The 13,664-nt window shown below is 39.8% G+C and overlaps 1 protein-coding gene across 1 annotated transcript in view; it reads left to right on the forward strand.

The window, feature by feature from the left end:
- The window catches only part of INPP1 (inositol polyphosphate-1-phosphatase), a 298,246-nt gene that overhangs the window by 44,983 nt on the left and 239,599 nt on the right, over positions 1-13,664 (forward strand). The window contains exon 2 of the mRNA XM_044083668.1: positions 10,040-10,246. Within this exon, the coding sequence (XP_043939603.1) occupies positions 10,043-10,246 (204 nt within the window). The 5' untranslated portion in view covers positions 10,040-10,042. The remainder of the gene's footprint in view (positions 1-10,039; positions 10,247-13,664) is intronic.

Raw genomic sequence — 13,664 nt, forward strand, 5'->3', positions numbered from 1 at the left:
TGTAAGGCTGGAATACAGATGGTCCTGGGTTCTAGTACAGGGTGTGCAAACTATTTTTACTGTTGTGACTGTGCAGTTTATAGCAATGAATTGAAAAATATACAAGTGCACTATGTCAACAGGCACAATACCATATGCTGAATGTACTGTAAAGAATAATGTCATTGCATTATCAGTGTTTATTTAAAAGTATTATATACACCTGCATTCAAACCCAATATCATCTGGGCTCAAAAAGAAATGTATCAGTGCATTTACACCTACTGGCACAGAGTCAACTAAACAGCACGTGTGTTTCATATACTCAATTCTAACTCTCAGAATTTTAGGAAAGAGGCTCGTGTTTGGACACTGCTTAACTATGCACAAGCAGGGAAAGTAATGAAATATGTATCTCACATTTGCAAACACTTTGGACCCATCATGAAAACCTGCTGCTCGCCGTTGAACTATGCAAAGTCACTGTTATCATGTATTAGTGCTGTTTACTGTCCATTTACTCTTAATGCCTTGAAATTACATGTGGAAACATAAACTGAAGGCCATATCTAACAATATGTCACATATTTACAATGCAGCCATGTGTTGCCTCCCGCCATGCACTGCAACCCTGGTCTCTCAGTACTTGTTCATAAATATATCAACTACACTACATAAATTAATAACAGTTGTATGATATGTAATCCACATCAACTGTTAACACGTAGAACTAGAACTGTATTCACAGTTGAACATGCCTACACATCTATCAACTGACCATGGGAACTATTGACCAATAAGCCTAACCACTATTATCTGCATGGCTGTGGAAAGAATCATCATGGACCTTATCCACAAGGACATAGGCGACCTTCAAACTCTTATTAAACCTAGTGCACTTCTTTGAGAATGTCAACAAAGCTCTGGAGGAGGGAAAAACAGTACATACCACATATGTCATGGCATGGTTTGTAGGCCCTGTGTTTTCTTGATGAGAAATCCCTGTAGTCTCTCCAGCTGCTGCATCTGGTGAAGTACATGCAAAACTGAGCATAATACTCTACTAGTGTTCTGATGAGATTTGAGTATAGTGCTGTTATATAATCCTCAGATCTGAATATGATGGCATGACTTATGACATGCACAACATAGGCTTTCAGTGCCACTGTAGACACTTGGTGGTTAAAGTTCAGATTGCTATCTACGTATGTTCCAAGCTCTTGCATCAATGGGTTTCAGCATAGTGGGAGTTTTGTCGATGCTGTAATTAGCAAGGAATTCCACTTTGCAGAAGGACACTATAAAGACACATTTTTTGCATTCATTTGTAGACCCTGTGGCTTTGTCACCAATCATTTGTCTGTGTTAGCCCTTCCTGTAATGTGTTATCCTTGGTGGACTGAATGATTGCACCCAATATGCAAGAATCAGCAAACACAGTAAGCCAAAGGTCGTATACCTTAGCCTGAACTATTGATAAATAGATTCCAAACAGTAAAGGCCAAACACAGACCCCTGGGGCATGCCAGTGGTGACAGGTCTACTGGTACAGGTTGATTCACCAACTTTCACAGTATTAATTCTGTCAGTTAGGAGAGTTTCTCAATGAAACCTGCATAGGGGATTGTTTCCAAACCCTAAGCCAAATCAAGATAGGCAGTATGCACTCTTACCTTCATCCAGGTCTATCACACAGAATCAATGGGCTGTGACAGCATCACAGATTGTGTATAGTGTGACTCAACACATACACCTTTCTGACACGGTTGAATACAAACTTTAGCACACCCTCAACACAGACTGTATTCCAGTAGAAGGGTGTACATCAATATGCATCCATTTGAGTTGGGGAGACGGCACCTGATATATGTATAGACACATCCTGATGCTCCTCATCTGTGAGGTAGATCAACATGTCATCATGGACCTTTTCTAAATGGACACTAGTAATAACCCAGCTGTATGCAACAGACCTGTGTGAGTTGTTAATGCTACATCATGTCTGTTACATCTGTTTGATGTCCTTAAAGAGGTCATTGAGGGCAAGCATGATGACAACACTATCATTCTTTTGAAATTGACAAGCCCAAAACATTTGAAACAAATCCGCAGTGAGGTATTCACTCTGCAGTGTCAGATGTGGCCATAAACACCTATATCACCAAGTGGGTAGACCACTGAATCACATACATGGCATCTAAATATGTTGAAATGTGTGGTGACCTATATCTCAGGTCCAGTGATCAAATCTATACATCAGGACTGCCTTCTAGGCCCTTTCCTGTCCATTATGTAAGTTGCAGACATCACAAATGACATACACATCCTGTGTCCAAACAGCTGTCTGAAGGACTGCAGATTATGGGCAAACATTGACTCCAACTGTGATATTAGTATAATACAGGCAGTATCAACACACCAAAGATTTCTGCCACAGCCATGACAACACCTGCAATGAAACAGTAGAGTTCCTCCCTAACCCAATTCAGGTGCAACCTGGAGAATTGGATGGGGAATAGGAAATTCATCCCTGGTTTGGAACTTATGTCTCTAATGGACACAGGCAACCTGTAAATGGTTCGTCTCCCAGGCCCTAGCTTGTAAATGATTAATCTCCCAAGCCCCTGCTTAAACTTATCAAGAATATCAGAACTTGTCAGAGACTTGGGATGCATGGCTAGGCTTAAAAAGGCCCTTTTGGTTGTTAGCTAAGTGAACACCTGTGAGCCTATGTGACAAAAATATGGGGGGATTTGTTGTGTCATGAAAACAAATGCACAACCCAAAGATAATGTAGACATCACACCCTATAATCAGATCAATAGGTATGTGACCTGTGTCCTTGGCTAAATGGTATGTGGAACGTCCACCAGCATGATGGCCACAGTGCTGACTACTCACTTATATATAACACAGCTGCTGAGTATCTGAAGGACAGCCACATCACAGGCCATAATACATCCATAGTTTACAGCCTTCATCACATCAATAACTGAGTACAATGCACCCTTCTTCATGTACCTCCCTACGCATCTTCTACTGATGTGTAACTGAAGTGTGCCACCTTTGTTACAGTGCACTGTCACACACTTTATTGGCCATACCTAGGTATTCTTTTTGTTGCATGAACATTACTGTTCTTTCAGTGAGCTAATTGGTTACCCATCTAGTGACGTAAGGGTTAATCCCCAGCTGGGAGAGTTTCTCAATGATACCTGCATGGGGGATTGTTTCCAAACCCTAAGCCAAATCAAGATAGGCAGTATGCACTCTTACCTTCATGCAGGCCTATCACACAGAATCAATGGGCTGTGACAACATCACAGATTGGGTATAGTGTGACTCAACACATACACCTTCCTGACATGGTTGAATACACAGTTTAGCACACCCTCAACCAGATGCATGTGTGATACCTGTTCCAGTAATCCACACAGTTCATACATAGCTGTTTTACAGCACTGAGGGCATGGATAACATTCAAGACAGTGTGGATTGTGCTATATATATATATATATATATATATATATATATATATATATATATATATATATATATATATATATATATATATATATATATATATATATATATATATATATATACATATGCCATGCACACCAGTCATCTAGTCTGTATTGATTATAGTATCACATACAGGTATAGCAGTGTCCCTCCTAACACCTCCAGCAGATGTTACAGTGTCAGGACAGTGTGCATGATTACCCTCATAGATTGCTGACATGTCATATTGGTTTACAATGTCTTTGTGCAGAACTATCTCTGACCACTCAGAATCACATGTGTTATGTCACAGACACGGAATTACTGGTGGTATTATTCTGATGTTATCCATGATTGTGGGTGTTTCTTTTACTGTTGTCCATGAGCCCTTACTTGTGTCTCACTTTTTGGAGATCTCTGCTGAGATTACACTCATAGTCAAGCAAATCTGTTTGTACAGCTTCACAATATGCACCCTACCCCAGCTGTAAATCACATCCCTGATAGATGTGCAACAGTCACATTAATACACATTTCCACTATGCCCTCATTTGCTGTACTTTAGGTTGTTTCACCTGTCCTGTTTCCCTGTGTTCATTCCTACAATTCATGTGTGTGTCCCTATTCAATGCACACACTTCACCTGAGTATTTATTTTTCATGGCAGTCCATGTAGCCTTACAGATCACTTACACAACTTCTGTATATAATGCCCGGGATGGGATTTCACAATACTCTGCACTGTATACACTCTTCTGTACTATGTTTGGACCATATACATACATAACTGTATGTTAAGCCCTAGCAGTCATTGTGATATTTCATGTAATCTTACTAACCTACTGCGCTCTGAGATAAACAGGTTTGCTATCCATATTGCTTTACATGGTTTTCTGGCCACTGTTGCCAGCCACTTAACTGTGCTTGTTTATGGTTAAATGAAGTGTGTGGCATGAATATGTAATTAGTGCTGCTGCTCACCACGCATCGTCACACACACATGGAGTTTTCTGAATCTCAGGGATTGTTTATATTTACTTCTTATAGTTGAACCAGGTTGCATACACATAGGTGAAATGCTTGAACCCACTGTCATTGTTTATATTTATGTCTTATGTTTGAACTAAGTTGCATACACGTAGATATAATGCTTGAACCCACTGGCATTGTTTAGATTTATGTCTTATGTTTGAACCAGGTTGCATACACATAGGTATAATGCTTGAAACCAGTATATGCAGTTTTACTAGATGTTTTTACTCTACTTAATTTTGTGTTTGCTGGCTGTCATTCAAATTTGTGATTAAAGTGTTTGTTTCTTGGAAGATCTCAATAAAATAGTTTGATGTAAGAAATGAAAATAAAGCCCCATCAGTGATCAGGATGGCATCAGACTAGGTCACACTGATTTCCTGCCTCCTCCAACCTCCCTTTTCCACACACTTACATTTAGAATTTCCATACTTACATGGCCCATTCTGAGAAAAGGAAGCTGCATAGGTGCAATGGATCTTGGAGTAGAATTTCAAGGAAGGGCTCTAGAACATGACCAGTGGCAAACAGTGTGGGCTAAACAACATTTTTAAAAAGGAAACATTGGTTGTAAATAAAACAGTGAAATTGTATAAAATTGATAATAGCTGCAAACAGGTTATATACTTATGAAAAAAATAGAAGTGTAACAGTAATAGTCCAAATATTTAGTAGACATTGATCTGGTAGTACAAAACAATCATTGTGTGACAATTAAACAAAAAAATAGTAGGACTAAGTAACAGGGTTATTGGGAAGCTGCTGAAGAAGTAAACAAAAACTAAATGAGCAGACCTGTTTTGTTTATGCCACACAAGCTTTTAGTTCCAGTTTGTTGCATGATGAGTGAAATGTCTCTAATCAGATAAAATGTTTTGGGTTAACCAAGTAAGATATTTTGGTACTGATGCTCCTGAAAGTTTGCATTGTCATCTTGTATATTATTTTATTCCGCTGTATTTATACTGTATTGTAGTCTAGTATATATTTTTAAAGACTGTCATTTTATTCAGTATTTATACTTGCATTGCTAATTCACAGTGTACTAGTGTAATTCTGCTACAGTTAATCTGTGTCATTGACCCATGTTCTAGTTAAATTGCTTGACATTTAAACAAGTGCCCATTTGCTTATTGCTGGCAGCATCACTTTATTACTTTTAATAGACCATTAAAGGAATGGTCCTGAACTTTATCCAGTAGATCATTTCTGAAGTTTCCATTTCAACATGGTCTGAGCTTTGTAATGAAACAGCCTGTCTGGCGCTAGGATCCGCCACATAACACAAGCACTCAGGTCACTCCAAGGCAAGTACAAATATGACTCAGTCATTGTCCATGCTGGTGTGAATGACCTGAGACGTACCTCCCTGGACTACATGAAAAGAGACATAGAGGAGCTCTCTGAGCATGTAGCCCAGGCTGGTATGACCCTGACCTTGAGTAGCATCTTACCCTCACCAAGAATGATGCCACAATATGAAGACAAGATGATCAATTTCAACAATTGGCTTAAGTATTGGTGTCATTCAAAGGGGATCCAATGGCTGTTAGCTTGGGATGATATGCACGACAAGCCACGATGCTTTGCTAGGGACGGCTTGCACCTGTCACCCCTGGGCTTTCGGATATTGGCAAAGGCTCTTGCTACCCCCATAGTGCCTTTTTTAGGCAAGGCTCAAAAGACAAACCCACCTCCATAGGTATCACAAGGGATAAGAAACTAAGAGTAATGCTACTCCACGCTAGAAGTCTAAACCTCAAGATGCACGCACTCGAAACTTTCCTTAGCATGGAGAACATCGATATCTATGCAGTAACAGAAACCTGGTTCAGGACTCCCGAGAGCACCCCAGCACTACCAGGTTATACCTCATACCATGCTTTTCGGCCCCAAAACTTGGACCGAACCACAAAAGGAGGGGGAGTATCGATATTCATCAAAGATACCCACACCTCTAGGTTGGTGGCAAAGCACGAAGCATCAGAGACTATCCATGTGCAACTAACAGTGGGTAAAACTGCCTTCCAGTTTATAGCCTGCTACAGACCACCCTCCCAAACCCAGGAACCCCACTCGGCCTTCCTGAGAACACTGGAAAATATGAAGGTGTCTCCGAACACCATTATATTGGGCGACTTCAACTACCCAAACATAGATTGGGAGCATTACTCTAGCTCCAACACCCTTGCCCAAAGGTTCCTAGAATTCATAAACTCAAATGCTATGGAGCAACTTGTTACCACTCCCACAAGAGGGAAAACATACTGGACCTGATCATCACCAACATGGGGACTCTATGCTCCAGACCAGAAGTGTATCCCTCACTGGAAAGATCAGACCATAAACTGATCTCACTGGATATTCACATCCCGACCCCACCCCCTGCCCAGAAAACCACAGTGAAAAACTTCTCTAAAGCAAATTTCACACTCCTCAAAACCGAGGTGGAATCCTTCAAAATCCCCGGGCCTGTGGAAAATACGGCCCAGACCGCAGAATCCTTTATAAATGCATTCTATGAACACCTTCAGGAATGCATGGATCATGCAATCCCAAATAAAACCAAGACCCAATCCTCCAAAGGCAGACGACCTGTCTGGTGGACCCCAGCCATAAACAAATTATACAATAGAAGGAGGAAGCTACTACATGATAGAGCAAAATCCCAAAAAGGGAAGGCATCTCTGATCAGTATTAGCAAAAAACTAAGAGCACTCATAAAATCGTCAAAGACCAACTTCGAGAGAAAAATTGCACAGGACACTAAAGATAATCACAAGGCTTTCTTTAGTTATGTTAGGAACCTGGGTGGGAATTCCCAGATATGCTCAGAATTAGTCCAAAATGACAAAAAATACACTGATCCCACAGACATTGCCAACATCCTAGCTGACAGGTTCAGCGCAAACTTCTCCCCCCCCCTCCCCACCAAAAGGGCAAATATCTGTCCCAGCAGAGTGCTGCCCCCCCGACATCTCAGATGCTCAGGTGGGAGCCGCCCTCTCCAAAGCAAAAAACACAGCATCAATGGGACCAGACGGTGTCCCAGGCTGCGTCCTACATGAACTCCAAGAAGAGCTAAACCCAAACATAAAACTACTGTTCAATCTCAGCCTTACTACAGGATATGTACCTAAAGAGTGGCGTACAGCAACAGTGGTCCCTCTCCACAAAGGTAGTGCCTCAACGGACCCTGGAAACTATTGCCCCATAAGCCTGACTAGCTTGGTCTGCAAAGCTATGGAAAGGATCATCATGGACCTCATAAATAAAGATATTGGGGACCTACAGACACTGGATCCTACCCAGTTTGGCTTTGTTAAGGGCAGATCCTGCCTCTTAAACCTGGTTGACTTCTTTGAAACAGTCACCAAGGCCATTGACGAAGGGAAGGTGGTCCACACAGCCTATCTGGACCTCCCAAAAGCCTTCGATACAATACCCCACTCAGGCATTATAGATAAGCTCACCAGCTTAAATATAAACCCCTATGTCACTAGATGGGTTGCAAACTGGCTCAAGGACAGAACCCACATGGTTAGAATTGCTGGAGTCATGTCAGACTCCAAACCAGTTACAAGTGGCATCCCACAAGGCTCAGTCCTGGGACCTCTCTTGTTTGGTATATATTTCTCGGAGGTACAGGCCAACACAGAAGGACTGTGGCTGACCAAGTTCGCAGATGACTGCAAACTGGGCGCCATAATTGACTCTCCAGCCGACACAAGCATCCTCCAAAAGGGCCTCATAGAAACAGACAACTGGTGCCAGAGCCATGGCCTCAAGCTAAACGCCAAAAAGTGTATAGTCATCCCCTTTGGCAAAACAAAGTGCCCACAAATTACCACATAGGTGGTAATCCATTAAGTACAGAAGAAGTCATTAGGGACCTGGGGACCCAAGTTGATAGCAATCTCTCATTTGACAACCACGTGGCCAAAGTGGTTAGAAAAACATTTTATATAGCACACCTAATCATGAAGGGATTCACATCTAGATTAGGGGAGGTCATTGTGCCTCTTTACTCATCCCTCATCAGGCCCATAATCGAGTACAATGCCCTTTTGGGATGTACCTTACCAAACACCTGCAGCAACTGGAAAGACCCCAAAAGTACCTCACCAAGAGGATCAAAGGGCTCAAACAGATGCCATATGCTGCCCGGTTAAAGAAACTCCAGCTCTACTCAGTGGCATACCGCCTGCTCAGAGGTGACCTGTGCTTGACGTATAAGGCCATGTCCAACCCGGAATTAAGGGACATGCTGCACCTCAAAAAATCCAAATCCCATCGAGCTACACGCTCGAGAGACTTGAACCTCAGCACTGAAATAAATAGGACATGCTGGAGGGACAGATTCATAACCCAGAGGCTCCCTTCACTATGGAATAAAATCCCAGTCCAGGTTAGGCAGAGTCCCTCATTGACTCTCTTCAAGAGGAATCTTGATGAGTGGATGGGAGATCATAGGTTTACCCCGGGTATCACTTCTGTGTCACTGTTAGACAGAGGCACAGTATACTAACTTCGAAAAAGGGCATAGCAAAATTAATTTAAAATGGGTGGTGAAAGCCAAACATACTCTGGCTAGGCTTATAAATGCCCTAGGGCAGATAGCCTAGTATGAACCTATGAACCTATAAACGTGACTTGGAGTGGATGTACTGCACATTAGTCAGCATAGCTGAGCCTAAACAATTACTTTATTTTAAAAAAATGCAGGTTTGGTGCGACAGATGAACTTTTTTAAGCCTTAATGACATTTAAGATGAATTAGTAGTTTGCATTTACAACCTGAGTTGTAAGCAACCATAAAACAAAAACCGCTGAACCATGTTAATCACCAGCATACAGACTCAACATCTTCATGTTGAATGTTCATGCCTTCTTTGTTTCAGTGGAATTGTTATACAGGACAGCACCTTCATTTAACATTTCTTGCATTTTGCTGCATTCTGCAAACTTTCTGAGATGCATAGATGTGACAGGGATGTCTCTCCCTCTAACTTGCTACCTTCTAAAAAAATCAATATCTGTGTATTTTGTTTTGCTGATACTGTGTGTGAATACAAGTCTCTAGTCTTATTGGCATTTATGTTGTTTTTGTCCAGTATTTGCAGGCATTGATGACTGTAGAGTCTATGCTGTCTGAAATGTGAATGCATCTAACAATCCATGTTGAGTTAGAGTCATCATGAATTTTGCCATTTCTGCTTCAAAATGTTGGGTATTCAGTTCAAACTGTACATGTTAGAATCATAAAAATGCATCGATAAAAGAGAAGTAGCATATTGAAATGTTTTATGTGTAGTGAGTACTTAACTGTTTCTAGTGTACAATATTTTCAGAATGCCATAGATCTGAAAAACTGGGTATATAATCTTCAAAAAATTAGAAAGGTAACTAATATGTTGTCAGCTACCAGAGATGAGAAAATAATAAGTTGTAATCCAGAAAGAAATCTACAGAATACTTGGAAATAATGGTGGTCATAATATTTTTACATTTCTTTTCTGTTTAGAAAATGGCACAACTTCTGAAAGCACTGCTCAGTGTGTCTGAGAAATCTGCCAACATTGCCAGATTGTGGAGACAAGAAGAAACCCTTTTCCAGATGCTTATTGAGGAGAAGACTGGCATGGACAAAAATAAAAAGTTTGTTCAAGATTTCAAAACTCTAGCAGATGTCCTTATTCAGGAAGTCATCAAGCATGATGTGGGACAGAAGGTAAGGTGTATACATCACTGTGAGGCACGGATGGGGACCATAAAGTATATGATTCATGTATAATATATGGATGACATATGCCGCATGAGAAAATTAGGAAGTTAGCACTTTGTTGTAGTGTCCTGCCTATGTCAGATAGCTTGTTGTATATCATTGCCTTAGTATTCAGGACAGGATAACAATATTTTAAGTCAGATGAGAATGTGCCAGACCCCATGCCAGTGCAAGAAGAAGTGGAAATGTTGCAAGCGCCAGTGTAAGAAGAAGTGAAGACATTTAAAGAAATTAACATCATTTTTAAAACAAGTATCTCCCCTTCAGATTTTATCATTAAAAGAGATAAATATTTTTTTTTTATCTATAATTCAGTGGTATATTGTTCATAACATCATAGCAATACCACCAGAAGTGCTGACATATTATAATAGCTGTAAAACGTATTGTTCCATTCATTTCTCAGATATCTGTTTGGTTAGATCTTGGATACCTAAAGCAGAACTCAACTATTACTTGCTAATTAGGTTGCTTATGTGCTCATATATTGTGTACATTTTCTAGCAATGTATTTATGGATGGGTAAGTTCCGTTTTAGAGGTATAGTTTATTTATACTGGCAAACTTCAGGGTTTCTATAATGTGAATGGTATTGTATACCTTTTCACTTTGTTTTCATTTACAAGGAGGGATTATTTGTTTGTTAATAAATGGGCTGATCCATGATGGGCTGTATTCAGACAGTGAGTCCCTCAGGAAACAGTCTTCCATTTTTTATTTCTTATTTTTTGTAACGTCCATTGGCAATTCTGTTAGGATAATAGGCCTAGAGCTTCCTAGCTTTTCCTTGATTCACCCCTTTTTACAAGGATGCTGCAGTTCCTGTACTTCAATTTTCAGGCATTTCTGGCCCAGAGAATCCCTAGCACACTGAGAAGACTTCTGAGGACTGAAAGGTAGCCATTCTGTGACTTTTTTCTCATTTTTCCCTTTCCCACCTGCTTCGCTTGATGTCTAGTTCCTCCAGAACACAGGACACTAACTGAAATGGGTCATCTGGTTCCAGTCAGAGCTTCATCTCTCTACTCCCCAGTGCACTGCTATTTGTCACTTTTGACTTATGAAGTACTGTGCATATTCATCAAACTGTCTTCAAAGTATGTTGCCATACTTTGAATGATATCTTGTTTAGTTGAAGTGATACTTGTGTTCTTTCTGTTGTAAGCAGAACTTGTCTTTCAGTTATAAATAGCAGAATTAGAAGTGGTCCTTTATCACTTTAAATTCAGATAGGAATAGGGCAGTTCCACAATAATATAGTTGTATTGTTATTTTAGGTACTTTATTAAGTCTTCTTGTTTTACTGACCGTCATTGCCTAGCTGATATTTATAGTGCAGATAGTTGGGCAACTTGTTGAAATGAATAGACCCCTGCCCTACATTTATTAATGTGTCATCACTTGGAGATGCCCACCTTCCAAATTAATACCCTTATAGTTAAATGAAGGTGTTTATATGCAACACATAGAGAGGACTTCAAATACACAGATTACTTAAATGTTGATCACTTTGTGCAGTGCTTAGAATACAGCCGCTGTATTATCCACAGTGGGTTACAATCCATTCTGCCCATTCCAACAATCAGATTTACAGTAATGCTTTAATAAATAGCTTTTGGTCTGGCTTCTGTTTTTACCAGCTGAAGATGCCCAGTAAATCACTGCATTAATGCATTTTTTTTTCTGGGATGGCTTTGATTTTTATTTATGATTAATCTAATTATGTTTACTGTTACCTTCTCATTCAGTCAGTCGATGAATACTGCTTAAGGATATTTGAAAATGACTATAAGTTGTTTTCAGGTAAAAATCAAATTTTAATCTGCACTTCTTTGCACCGTGCAACTCATGAGTGGAGTTAAACAGGTATTTGGGGTTCTCAAAGACAGTTCAGGAACTAGACAATCTTTACAGGAGAATTTCTCTCTGCTTATTATTATAGACAAGATATGCAAGCTTCTGTATCTTTATTTTATAAAACTAATTTGAATAAGCGTTTTTTAGTTGACCACATTGCCACCCTGAACACTGCTATTCCATATTGGTTTTGACTACAGCACGTGTAAGTGTTAATAGCATTAATAAAAAATGGACCTCTTATAAAAAGCTGCTTTTTGCTAGAAGACATAGGCAGCTTTCTTAAGAGAGGGTTAATATAACAGTAAGGTGTAACACTGGCATTTTTTTACATCTCTGTCTCATTTTCCCCAGACAGAATTTCTACAGGTAGTGGCATATTCCCCATGACAGAAACCATCATGTCTTTCACCTGCGTAGGTACTGATGTAAGTAGCATAGTATCCCCTTGCATGTCTTTTCATTTTTCATGTTATTTTTAATCCTTCAGTTTTTTGAATGTCAATGATACTTCGCCTGTACCAGAATCTGTTTTACTGCAAAGTGATTATTATTTTATGAGTTTTTTCTTCTTTTTAATCAATTTATTACTTTCATCAGATAATTTTTCATCTATAGTTCTCCTTTTGTCAGACAGAATACTGAAAAAATATTGTAAAAAACAGTAAATATATGTGCTTAAAAGAAGCAAATAATGTCTAAATGTTTCCGCAGATGATGAAAAAATAGCTTAAAATTGAGAAAAATGAAGCTTTTAATTCATACCTGATAGAAAAACTGTGAATGTCCTTAAAAAAAGTCCAAAAATAAATAGTTTGCTGATAACTGAAGCCTGCAAACATAGGAAATGACAGAGATAAGATACAAGTGAGATAAGATGGTAAGGAAAATGAAGAAATCGTTGCCATCAGACTCTGCAGATCCAGAACCTATGATAAGTTTTTCAGAAGCTGCTAAGTTACTCAAATGGTTTCTCAAAACAGAGATAGGAATCCTGTTTTAAAAGTACTTTTAGAGCTTCCATCATTAGTGGTGTTGAAATATGCTGTTAAGCAGGCAACGTCATTAGTTAATATCAACTTCAAGCCTAGCTAGGAATGTGTTGGAAGTGAAAGGGAAGGGTGATTCAAATGTTTTGGAGAGAGAGAAACCTACAGGTACACCACTGTCAAAAGTAACTAATACGGCAGTAGAAACAGTTTACTATCGTTTGTGCGAACGACAGTCTGTCAGCAGCACGGCTGCCGAAAATCAGAATGTCTTGCACAAAACTCAGATGGATGGGATAGTCGAACACACTTATGTGAATGCAGTAGTGCATTCGCATAAGTGTATTTGACTATCTGCACGGAGATCGCTGTACAGTAGGGATTGGAAATTTATCCATATCCCCACTGTAGTGCGATCTCAGAGTTAGACTATATTAGTAGCGGGGGGGGGGGATGCAGGGGGGCTTGCTCCCCTGCAAAAACGTGATATGTCATATAGGAGTCTGATTGACATCAGC

Source organism: Protopterus annectens, chromosome 9.part0 (assembly GCF_019279795.1).
Source record: "Protopterus annectens isolate FY-2018-M chromosome 9.part0, PAN1.0, whole genome shotgun sequence".
Taxonomy (NCBI): domain Eukaryota; kingdom Metazoa; phylum Chordata; order Ceratodontiformes; family Protopteridae; genus Protopterus; species Protopterus annectens.